This window comes from Rhinoraja longicauda, chromosome 6, assembly GCF_053455715.1.
Source record: "Rhinoraja longicauda isolate Sanriku21f chromosome 6, sRhiLon1.1, whole genome shotgun sequence".
NCBI lineage: Eukaryota > Metazoa > Chordata > Chondrichthyes > Rajiformes > Arhynchobatidae > Rhinoraja > Rhinoraja longicauda.
Window position 1 is genome coordinate 20,027,205 of NC_135958.1, and position 13,519 is coordinate 20,040,723.

A 13,519-nucleotide genomic window follows, 5' to 3' on the forward strand; every position below is an offset into this window, starting at 1 on the left:
AGTTCCCTGAAAGTGGTATAGGATGGTCGAGAAGATCTTTAGTACATTGGCCTTCATTAGTCAGGATTCTGAGTATAGAAGTTGGCATCCCTATTCTCATTAGATAAGGTTGTTTTGTATTAATGTGGTCATTTATTATAACTATGATTGCTATTGCAAGTCACATCCCCTCTCTGTTCCCCACTCTCATGGCTTCCTGGTTAGTTAATTGAACATAGAAACATAGAAACATAGAAAATAGGTGCAGGAGTAGGGCATTCGGCCCTTCGAGCCTGCACCGCCATTCAATATGATCATGTCTGATCATCCAGCTCAGTAACCTGTACCTGCCTTCTCTCCATACCCCCTGATCCCTTTAGCCACAAGGGCCACATCTAACTCCCTCTTAAATATAGCCAATGAACTGGCCTCAACTACCTTCTGTGGCAGAGAATTCCACAGACTCACCACTCTGTGTGAAGAAATGTTTTCTCATCTCGGTCCTAAAAGACTTCCCCCTTATCCTTAAGCTATGACCCCTGGTTCTGGTCCACCCCAACATCGGGAACAATCTTCCCGCATCTAGCCTCTCCAACCCCTTAAGAATTTTATATGTTTCAATAAGATCCCCCCTCAGTCTTCTAAATTTCAGCGAGTATAAGCCTAGTCTATCCAGTCTTTCTTCATATGAAAGTCCTGCCATTCCAGGGATTAATCTGGTGAACCTTCTCTGTACTCCCTCTAAGGCTAGAATGTCATTCCTCAGATTAGAAGACCAAAATTGTACACAATACTCCAGGTGCGGTCTCACCAAGGCCCTGTCCAACTGCAGCAGAACCTCCCTGCTCCTATACTCAAATCCTCTTGCTATGAATGCCAACATACCATTCGCTTTCTTCACTGTTTGCTGCACCTGCACGCTTGCTTTCAATGACTGGTGCACCATGACACCCAGGTCGCGTTGCATCTCCCCTTTTCCTAATTGGCCACCATTCAGGTAATACTCTGCTTTCCTGTTCTTGCCGCCAAAGTGGATAACCTCACATTTATCCACATTATATTGCATCTGCCATGCATTTGCCCACTCTCCTAATCTATCCAAGTCACTCTGCAGCCTCCTAGCATCCTCCTCGCAGCTAACACTGCCACCCAGCTTCGTGTCATCCGCAAACTTAGAGATATTGCATTCAATTCCCTCATCCAAATCATTAATATATATTGTAAATAACTGGGGTCCCAGCACTGAGCCTTGCGGTACCCCACTAGTCACTGCCTGCCATTCCGAAAAGGACCCGTTTATTCCTACTCTTTGCTTCCTGTCCGCCAACCTATTCTCTATCCACCTCAACACTGAACCCCCAATACCGTGTGTTTTAAGTTTGTACCCCAATCTCCTATGTGGGACCTTGTCGAAGGCCTTCTGAAAGTCCAGATATAACACATCGACTGGTTCTCCCTTATCCACTCTACTAGTTACATCCTCGAAAAATTCTATGATTCGTCAGGCATGATTTGCCTTTCATAAATCCATGGTGACTTTGTCCGATGATTTCACCACTTTCCAAATGTGATGCTATCACATCTTTAATAACTGACTCTAGCATTTTCCCCACTTCCGATGTTAGGCTAACTGGTCTATAATTCCCCGTTTTCTCTCTCCCTCCCTTTTTAAAAAGTGGGGTTACATTAGCTATCTCATCCTCCACCATGCCTACTTGAATGTTCCTGACAATATAACTGGCTATGCTTTTTGTTTTTTTTTCATCAGGAAGGAGATATCTGGCCCAATTCAACAAATGAAATAAGTATAATCTGCAGACCGAAAGAAGCAAAGACATTTCAGTGGACAATCTACTGTGATGTCACAGGTACAGAATATTGCATGTTAATTATTCCACCAGAAATGACTGTTGCATTGTGCCCCACTGCTTTACGCCTTTGCTCTACTGAATATTAGGCTTAATTTGCCTTGCTCTACTTCTGGCACTCCCTGTTTTGTCACCTGGCTCTTGTCTCGACCTGACTAGCTCATTCCCTTGCTGAGCACACGTCTTCCACCGCTGCAGATAAATGTCTTAACATTCTTCTCTCGTGTCAATTTCTTGTCTGAATCTCTAATATCTTGCTTGCTTTTTCCTCTGCCTTCAAGAATTTTAACAGTGCTTGGATATTTTGTTTTGTTTTGTTTTACCATTCACAATGTATTTGAACCATGTTCAAGGAAATTGGTCCTGTTCATCAGGTTCATATTATGTTCCCTTACTTTTTGTCATCCTTATCCCACCTCCTTACTGGAACATGCCGATCCTTTCTTGAAGAAGCCCTTGTCGATGCTTTCGATGGTGGGGAGAGCTGTGCCCAGGGTGAACTGGGCATGGTACATGATGATTAGTGGCTCAATATGGTACCCCGACTACCCAGCCATACATAAAATTGACATCTGAGTTCCAGGCATTAAATAGGATCAGTGTCCAATAGCTCCTACATTGCTCAAGGTATACCATTGGGAAAGGTTATCATACTGGTGAGATGAATATTGGTTGCTGTTTAGAGTACAATTCATGCCAGAACGGTAGTAGGAACCTTCTATCACTCCTGCTAAACTGTCAGTTACATGGACGTTTGATTGGGAAAATCATCATACTTCAATGTCAGAGTTAGCAATTCATTCAGTGGTTTCAGGTGATACATCATGAGTGGTGTGATGTCACTAGAAATTGATCTTTCATGACTATATGTAGAAGAAATCTGACTTGGCTGTCCACAATGACAGCTCGGGCTGTTCCTCATATTCTAATTGTTAGGCATGTGGTCACATTTTCCCAAGCTGGTACTACAGCAGTTGAAACTTGTTCAATTTTCATTGAGCCTTAGAGAGATATAGCATGGAAACAGTCTCTTCGGCCACTGAGACTATCCTAACCATTGAGCACTCATTTATATATCAATTCCACCCTAACACATTTTATTCTCATATTCCCATCAACTCCATTCCAAATTACCCCATTTCAGGGGTGATTAGAGTGGTCAATTAACCTCCAGACTCACACAATTTTATGGGAGGAAACCAGAGCACCCAAGCAGAAACCTGCATGGTCACAGAGAGAATGGGCAAACTCCACATAGGCAGCAGTTCAGGTTTCCTAAAAGGTTAGAGCCTGTGATTTCATTACAATAATATATTATCTGAATTAGAAGACAAAACATTATGCCCCAAGCCAACCTGTTTTTCATAGATCTGTAATACCTTGGCAGGTTCATTTTAATTACAAGATTACAGATTGTGTTTTCTGTACTCAGCCAAGTGTCATGCCATCAAGAGCAGTGTTCATTAGGTTCCTTTGAGTATAGAGTGTGTCCAATCCAGGCTGCGGATTTCAGACAAGTTATGGGAGGGTCTTATAGACTTTTGTCAGGCAGGGTGATGGTGCTCTTTAGGGAGGAGTTGTTCCCTGCAGACATCAGGTGCTTCAGTGTGTGAACTACCACAGTTCACTGAGATCACAAAAATGATCAATGAAAACAAGCTGTCACAAATGCTGCTTGCCACTGCTTATACACATTCTGTTAGGTAAATCTGGTAAAATTTAAAATTGACACACATTGATGCTTTGGTCCTCCAGGTCGTCAGACTCGCTTGCCTCTCCGTATCAAGGCTGAAGGTATGGGCCCCAAGCTGCTTCTGAATTTTGACCAGATTGACATGGGACACATCTTTATAAACTCTAGGCACACATATGAGGTAAATTATATAATTACATTCTGTCAATCTAGAAAATCGGCTTGAATGCATTTTTTCCTGAAATCATTAGGATACTTAATCCAGTTAAATGAAAAATTCAGTTATGGAGTTTCATGGACCAAGCAAGAATGTACTAGCTGATTACAACACGAAGTGTTATGTCCCAAGCTGATCTATTTTTCATTTACTTGTCCATTTATCTATTATACCTTGGCAGATTCATTTTAATTCTATATCTATCCTCTGGTTCTACGATTGAAAGGTCTGAAAAAACTCATTGCCCTGTCCATCTGTGGTCTGTCAGCAGAAGTCGGAAATAATTTGCACATTTAAGTGATAAATTGTACTGAAAACCTGCTTTAGTTTTGTGATGTTCAGTTTTTAAAAAAAGGAGGAGGCTGGGACAGAGAATGGCTTTTCACCCTCAGGACCTGGTTTCAAAAGTTGTTCAGACTATTCTGCCTTGTTGTTTTAAAGTGCATATGTGAAATGAGTTTGGACAGGATATATTGGATGCAAACCAACACTGCTTTTACTGGGATCTACACTGGCAGTCTTGTTTTGAGAAGTCACAGCGCCGTAGATGTGACAACTGAAATGCATTGCACTCTTTCCTTATGCTCTTACGGTTTGGGGGTGAGTCATATTGCTTGGACATAATGGATGTCTTATTTTCCATGAAACCACATTGTACATATTCTGAGAGTAGTCTGTTAATATTCTTCATCTTGCTCAAAGCATTGAAAAGAAGTGTGGAATTGATTTTCCGTATCACGTTATATTGTTGTTTATACCTTTTTTTCCCCATAAATAGAATGTAGGCATTGCTGATAAGGCCCACATATAATTCCATTCTTTATTGTCCTTGAAAGGTGCTGGTCCTTCTTGAAGTATAGCAGTGCTTGTTATAAAGTTGTATAGCATACACACAGGCCTTTCTACCCAGCAGTTCCATACTGACCATCATGCCGATCTATACTAATTTCACTGGTTTGCATTAAATCCATATCCTGTTATGCACTGGTCATTCAAGTACCCGTCCAGATACCTCTTAAATGTTGTCACTGTTCAGTCTCACCTTCTCCTACTCTTGAGAAGAATATATCACTAAAATCTCCTTTGAACAGCACCCTATGCCCTCTGGTTTTAGACTCACTTACATTAAGAAACATGCACGGGCTATCTACCCTATCTATGCCTATCATAATTTTAAATACCATGAAATCACTTCATACTACTGTTAGTCAGGTAGTCTTGTCTATTCGTATTTCTTGTTTTAGTTGTTCTGCTGTAACTGATTGACTTGTTCGGCAGTTTCCGAGAGATGTTAAGAGTTTATAGCCTGAAGTAACATTGAATAAGAAGAATTAAGATAGCAAATTTCCTCTCCTGGATTATTAGTGATCCAATGGGTTTACCACAATTGAGTAGTTTCAAATTGTTGTTCACTGAGTCAATTTCTTTTGAATCTGGGTGCCATTGGTGAGGCTGGCTGTTCTTATCTCTCCTCAAATTAAACACAGTGTTTGGCTTGGAATCATGGGTATGCCAGATTGAGTAAGAGACAGCAGATTTTCTCCTCGAAAGGATAGGTTTGTTTAGAACAGTGTTAGTTTTATGGTCCTTGTTACTAATGACAATTTTGAGAAAAACACATTACAAGGTGAACATATATTTCATCATTTCCAATGGGGGACTTCTATTTGGATTGAATCAAGTTGAGTTTATTGCCATAATAAACTTGACGACTTCACTTGAATGGTCTGGACTTGATTCAAACTGAAATCCCACAATGGAAATTGTAGAAGTTAAATTCAGTCAATAGTTTTTCTAAAAATGTGCTGAATCTTTAATCCAAGTATTCATCTGGTGGGCATATGGAAGAAGTTGCCAGATGGGGTAGTAGAGGTAGGTACTATAACAACATTTAAAAGACATTTTGACAGGTACATAGATAGGAAAGTTTCAGAGGGATATGGGCCAATCACGGGCCCTAGTGTGGATGGGGCATCTTGGTTGACTTGAGCAAGTTAGACCAACGGGCTTATTTCTGTGCTGCATGACTATGACTCTAACATCTTCGTAAATCTCCTGCACTCTTTCCAGCTTAATGGCATCTTTCCTTAGCAATGTGTCCAACACTACACACAATGCTTAAAGTGCGGCCTCACCAACTTCTTCTATAACTGTAGCATAACGTCCCAGCTTCTATAATCAATTCCTTGACGGATGACAAAACCCCTATCTACCTATGATGCCGTCTTTTGGGAGCCACGTACATTGTATTCCTAGATACCTTTGCTCTACAACACTCCCCAGAGCCCAACCATTCATTGTGAAGTTCCTGGGTTGACTTCCCAAAAGGAATACCTCGCACTAATCTGCATTAAACTTCATTTGCCGTTCCTCGTCCACTTGCCAGACGATCAGATGATATTCACTTACCAAGTGAATCAACAGTGTTTTTTGGTCATATGTCCCGCAACGGAACAATGAAATTCTTGCCCGTATTTCCACTCCAGCCCCCTAAGGGTCTCCACCAGCGACTCTGCTGATCCTCGCCTTTCCACCGCCCACCAGCCATCGCCTCACCTGAGTTCCGGGCTCAGCACCAGACCCACAGCCTCTACAATGCAGACTCCTACAGCACGTGGTCTGACTCTGCTGCTCCCCCCCCCCTCCTACAGGAAACCTCAATCTTCCCCTTCCCCCTCTTTTAACCACGTTACCCCGACAACATCCCATCCATACAATTGTCCTCACGCCCCCCTCCTCCCTGAACACCCACCATCCCGCCACCAGATCTTGCCTCGGTCTTTGTCCACTCCCCGGCCCTCCTCTGACCCCAACCCCCACTCGTGTCGTGTCCTCACAATCTCCCCTGACCTCCCCCTTTCTGATACGTAATGGTCTGTCCTCAACGGAGGCCTCACCTTTGTTTCCCTCCACCCCCACCTCAACGAGTTCCGGGTCCGCCACAACGTAGAGATTTTCTTCCGTCGCCTCCACCTCTGTGCCTTTTTCTATGGGAAGGACTCCTCACCACCCAGTGATGACCCCATTCTCCCGTCTCCTCCAGTCCCCCTCCTCATAGACTCCCCAGAACAGCCTTCTACACTCTCTAGACCTCTTTATTTCTAACTGGGAGTGACATCAACCGTCTCAACTTTTCCACTCCCCTAACCTACTCCAACCTCACCCCCTCTGAACGTACAGCCCTCTGCTCACTCTGCAGCAACCCTGACATTATAATCAAACCCACCAACAAGGGAGGTGCCGTGGTAGCCTGGCGCACTGACCTCTACCGGAGGCCAGGCGACAACTCTCAAGCACCTCCTTCTACTTATCCTTGGACCATGATCCCACAGATGAGCACCAGGCCTCAATCTTAAACACCATTTCTGATTTCATCACTTCTGGCTGTCTGCCTTCCACAGCCTCCAACCTTATCGCTTCCCAGCCCTGCACAGCCCATTTTACCTTCTCCCCAAAATCCACAAACACAACTGCCCTGGCAGACCCATTGTTTCTGCCTGCTCCTGTCCCAATGAATTGATTTCCACGTACCTCGACTGCATCCTATCCCCCCCCCGGTATAATCTCTCCCGACATATGTCCAAGATACTTCACATGCCCTTTGTCTCTTTAATGACTTCCGTTTTCCGAGCCCCCACTTTACTCTGGACGTTCAGTCACTCTACACCTCCATCCCCCACTAGGCATTAAAGCCCTCCATTTCTTCCTTGACCACAGAACCATCCTATTTCCCTCTACTAACACTCTACTCCGCCTAGGGGAGCTGGCCCTCACCCTCAACAACTTCTCTTTTGACTCCTCCCACTTCCCCAAAGTCCAAGGCTTAGCTATGGGCACCCGCATGGTCCTTGGCTATGCCTGCCTCTTTGTAAGGTACGTTGAACAATCCCTGTTCCAGGCATACATTAGCCCTATCTCCGAACTCTATCTCTGTTACATTGATGACTGTATTGGTGCTACCTCCTGCACCAATGCAGAACTCATGGACTTAATCAACTTCACCAACAATTTTCATCCTTCACTCATATTTACTTGGACCATCTCTGACACCTACCTCCCCTTTCTTAATCTCACAGTCTCCATCACAAGAAATAGACTATTGACTGGCGTCTATTACAAACCCACTGACTCCCACAACTATCTCGACTACACTTCTTCCCACCCTGCGTCCTGCAAAGACTCTATCCCCTACTCCCAGCTCCTCCGTCTGTGTCTCATCTGCGCCCAGGATGAGGTGTTCCATACTAGAACATCTGAGATGTCCTCCTTCTTTAGGGAATGGGAGTTTCCCTCCCATCAAGATGAGGCCCTCACTTGTGTCTCCTTGGTACCCCGCAGTTCAGCCCTTGCTCCCCCTCCCCCTAGTCGCAACAGAGACAGAGTCCCCCTAGTCCTTACCTTCCACCCCATCAGCCGTCGCACAAACAAGTAATCCTCTGAAATTTACGCCACCTCCAAAGGGATCCCACCACTAGCCACATTTTCCCATCTCCATCCCTTTCTGCCTTCCGCAGAGACCGTTGCCTCCGCAACTCCCTGGTTAACTCATCCCTGCGCGTGAACCAACCTGATCTCCCAGTTGCTGGACACGTTAGTTCTCCTTCCCATTCCTACACAGACCCTTCTGTCCTCGGTCTTCTCCATTGTCAGAGTGAGGCTAAACGCAAATTGGGGGAACAGCATCTCATATTTTGCTTGGGTAGCTTACATTCCAGTGGTATAAATATTGATTTCTCTCACTTCAGGTAGCCCCGGCATTCCTACTCTCTCTATCCCTCCCCCACCCAAGTTGCACTAGCTTCTCATTTTCACCCTACAAACAGCTTACAATGGCCTGTTTCCTTTATCATCATTACTTTTTTACATATCTTTCATTCATTGTTCTTTATCTCTCCACATCACCAACTACACTGTATCTCTTGTTTCCCTTATCCCTAACCAGTCTGAAGAAGGGTCTTGACCTGAAACGTTACCCATTCCTTCTCTCCAGAGATGCTGCCTGTCATATCATATCATATCATATATATACAGCCGGAAACAGGCCTTTTCGGCCCACCAAGTCCGTGCCGCCCAGCGATCCCCGTACATTAACACTATCCTACACCCACTAGGGACAATTTTTACATTTACCCAGCCAATTAACCTACAAACCTGTACGTCTTTGGAGTGTGGGAGGAAACCGAAGATCTCGGAGAAAACCCACGCAGGTCACGGGGAGAACGTACAAACTCCTTACAGTGCAGCACCCGTAGTCAGGATCGAACCTGAGTCTCCGGCGCTGCATTCGCTGTAAAGCAGCAACTCTACCGCTGCGCTACCGTCCTGCTGAGTTACTCCAGCTTTTTGTGTCAATCCATGTGAACATAGAAATCTGTGAACACAATAAATAACCAAAAAGATTTTGTGTGTATTCTATTTTTGTCTTTACACTATTATTGTTTGTTTCTTAAAATATTACTGAACTTTTTTGTTGTTGATTGTCATGTTTACAGAGTACGATGTTGTGCTGCTGTAAGTTCCATTTTGGCACAAATGACAATAAGACACTTTATTCTTTTGACTTGAAACCTTGATCTCCTTTTTAGAGGAAGGGTATACATTAGTTGTCGTAGAACGAGTGCAAGATGGTTTAATGGATGATGCATATGACAAGGGGTAGAATGTTAGAATGTTGGAGGCAGGGGCATGGAATTATCCTATGAAGAGAGATTAAGATGATTTTGCCTAAATCTCCTGGAATTTTGAAAAATAGCAGTGATCTCGTTGGAACATATACAGTCCTTAAAAGGCTTGACAGAGTGCATGGTTGGAGAATCGATCAAGAGATCACACTTTCAGAACGAGAAATTGGCAATTTAGATGAACATTTATTCAGTCAGTCTGCTATAGATTTTAGATTCTGAGGGCTTAGTTGATGAGAATATACAGTATAAGACTTGAGATTGATTTCTGAATATTATTCGGATTAGGGAATACTGAGGTAAAGCAGGGAGTTAGTGTTGAGGTTGAAGATCAATGTAATGTTATTAAATGATAGGGAACCATTTAACCTATTCAAGCTCACTTTTGGATACTTGTTTGAAATTCGTGTGGGTTGCAGCTTGTGATGCACCACCTACTTCATTGTTACTTGCACTCCTGGTGGCTCATCAGTGACTACTATGTTTCCTGAGACTATTGCTTCATAGAAAGCAAATGGGGCAGTTGTGATGAGGCTGACTTCTTCTGTAGGCACTTTCACTGCTGTAGATCCAAAGCCCTGGTAATTAGCATATGGCTGTATTATACTTGTGATATTAAAATGTTTGGTGCATAAACTTTATTAAAAAGGTCAAATCAAGAGTCAAAAGTTATCGAGTTATGCCAAAATACGATATCTGAGAAGAAGCTACCCATGTTGTGTTGGAAGTTTGTATTAGGATTTAACAGATCTAAATTGTATACTGTGGATCAGGAAACCCCTTGAACGTCATGGACTGGAGCAGCAACTGGTGATGTCCATGAATCGCAGACTTCATGCAGTCATTGCATGCAAAGGATATGCAACAATATACTAAACACGACTACTTTCATTTACATTGTTGTGTCCCATACATTATGGTGCCCTGACAATGTGCACTTTAACCGCATGGAATTTTTTTCTATTACAAATCACAAATTGTGGAGTACAAAGGCAAATAAATAAATGATAATAATGCAAATAAAACTTGTAGTTGGTGTTTGGGAATAGAAGGTGAAGAGTAGAGGACTGAGAATGCATCCCTGCGGGGCATCAGTGTTGAGACGTACCTATCCTCACTGATTATGGTCTGTGGGTCCAAAAATTGAGTTCTAGTGGCCGACGGTTCACCCTCAAGAACCTATCAATCTTAATTAAAAAAATACCCTACCTTGGCCCCCACAGCTGTCTGTGGCAATGAATTCCAGAGATTCACCAACCCCCATCTACAGAAATTTCTCCTCGTCTCCTTTCAAAGGTATGTCCTTTTATTCTGAGGCTGTGCCCTCTGCTCCAAGTAGTGGAAATATCCTCTCCACATCCATTATATTTAGGCCTTTCATTGTTCAGTAAGTTTCATAGAGATCTCACTTCATCTTTCTAAAGTTCAGCGAATACAGGCCCAGAGCCATCAAACGTTTATCAAACGTTAACCCAATCATAGCCGGGATCATTCTCATAAACCTCTTCTGGACCCTTTCCAATGCCAGCACATCCCTCCTCAGATATGGGGCCCAGAATTCCTCACAATACTCCAAATGCAGTGTCTGTCCAGTGCCCTATAAAGCCTCAGCATTACATCCCTGCTTTTATATTCTAATCCTCTCGAAATGAATGCTAACTTTGCATTCACCTTTCTTACTAATGATAAGAACGGTAAACCATTTTGGAATCCTGCACCAGCACTCCCACGTCCCTTTGCACCTCCAAATTCTGAAACTCTCCCCATTTAGAAAATAGTCTACACCATCACCGCACACTTTGCTGCTCTGTCTTCCATCTGCCACTTATTTGCCCGTTCTTGCAACCTGTCCAAGTCCTTCTGCAGTCTCTTTACTTCCTCAACACCATGTCCCTCCACCTATCTTTGTATCTTCTGCAAACCTGGCCAATAAATCCATCAATTCAATCATCCAAATCATTAATATATAATGTGAAAAGTAGCGGACCCAACATCGTCCCCTGTGGATCTGGAACCATTCGAGGCTTGACCTCTGCCTGACTCCGACGACCGGGAACCGTGGAGGAGGGTGGAGGGATTCAGCAATGGCAGCAGACACTGGAGAAAGGGCTGTTTTCAAGATCGCATTGGACAGAGGAGGGGATCAGTGCCACCAGGATGACGGGCCTTTAAGGCCAAGATAAGACTACTTTCTTAAGAACTTTGAAACTTTGTGGTCGCCAGAAATGATTCTGAAAATCCAAGTAAATAACAACCATTTTGTGCATCTTGTGCTTTTAGAAACATAGAAAAATAGGTGCAGGAGTAGGCCATTCGGCCCTTCGAGCCAGCACTTTTTGTATTGAAAGTAGGCTAGTTACTGCAGAAAGTACAGTAGGTGGAGACTAGACACATATAAGCTATGTGTAGATATTCATCTTAGTTACTCAACGGTGTGTTCATTCTGCTTGGTTGCTAGTGAATTACTCACTTATATCCCCTGGGTGCATTGTTCTTTTATTCGGGCTTGAAATTTAGTGCAGTAGGTGCAAGAAGACGTGCATTTCACTGGATGCACCAGTGTGGTAATGTGTTGTTCCTCGATATAGGTGATAATTGAACTCAGAGTACATTTCTTGCAGACTTTGGGAGCAGGTGCTTATGAAGGCAGTATGCCTTAGATAGAAAAACTATGTAATAACATCTGACATTGTGCAAGCCGCTCAAATGAATGCCTGTTAACTTTATTCACTTTCACTGCATGCCCACAAATCACAGACCTTTATTGCTGTGTGATAAAGCAAACATGAAGGCACACAATCTAGATGTAACATAATCATTAAAATAGTACTTTGTTTACACCTGTAAACAAGAAGAATTTTTAAAAATCTTACAGCAAAGAGGAAGAGTGAAGCAAATCTGCAACATTGATACTGTAATTTTATCACTATTTAAACATCTTTGATAAATTATGTTATAACAAATATATTACTGTTTCTCTACCAAGACTGAATCAAAATCTTGGAGCATCTGACCTCATGGCTTATACCTTATACCTTCTCCAGCTTATACCTTATACCTTCTCAAGCTTATACCTTATACCTTCTCCAGAACAACCTGCAGGATTCAAGAATTCAGCTCACTGGCACATTCTCAAAGGCAATTATAGATAGGTCATAAATTCTGGCTTTGTCAGTGATGGCTATTTGCCATAAAAGGAAGTGAAAAGCTGTCCAGAGAGAAAATTCAAAATATTGCACTTTCAATACATTTCTGGCAGTCTGATTCAATTTAAACTGTGATTTTCACTCAACTTCAGTCCTGGGGTTTCTGCAAAATACTATTTTAAACTGACTAAAGCATTCATGATTGTCTGTTCGTCCCTCTTTAAGATGAACAGTGACAACAAATATCATGAATTCAGTTCTTCCTGGATGATTCTGACTGAATTGGAAATAGGACGGTAATGTTGTAATTAAGTGCCACCGAACATCCTTCATGTTGTCGCTATTTTTTGCAAACTAAAAACAAAGCAAATTAAATAGTGAACAGATTTCACAAGAGATCTTAAAAGGCTGTAGCTTCATTCAGGTTGGTATTTAATTCATAAGTAATTATTCTCATAAAAGTTCAGTACATAGGAGCTCTGAATGGTAGTTTATCTTCTGCTGACGCATCACTCATACAAAATATATTATTTTATTTTGTTGTCCTTCTTGCAGGCAGAGTATGTTTGACATTTTGCAGTTTAGTAAGGGAGAGCAGTTTCCAGTTTAGCAACTGTACAATGTGATTTACTGATTATGGTGTAGACCAGTGCTTCTTAAACTATTTCAGTGTCATTCACCCGTGAGTCTTTATCACAAAATTTCATTCACCCTCGACTAAATTTTCTTATGTTTTTTGGTAATTTTTGTCTTATTCTCCCTTGTGTATAATTTTATATATAATTTATTTTGTCACATGAGCAAAAAACATAATCAACTAATTTCTTATGTGTTTATTTTATTCAACTTTTTGAACATCTTTAAAACATGTTTGAAAAAAGTTTAATTACCACTGGAGTTGGAAAATCATTTTATTAGAATGCTAAAAAAAACAT

The 13,519-nt window shown here is 42.3% G+C and overlaps 1 protein-coding gene across 1 annotated transcript in view; it reads left to right on the plus strand.

The window, feature by feature from the left end:
- Nucleotides 1-13,519, plus strand: part of hydin (HYDIN axonemal central pair apparatus protein) — a 382,743-nt gene that overhangs the window by 67,587 nt on the left and 301,637 nt on the right. Inside the window, exons 10-11 of the mRNA XM_078401540.1 lie at nt 1,748-1,847; nt 3,603-3,721. Coding sequence (XP_078257666.1) covers nt 1,748-1,847; nt 3,603-3,721 — 219 coding nt within the window. The remainder of the gene's footprint in view (nt 1-1,747; nt 1,848-3,602; nt 3,722-13,519) is intronic.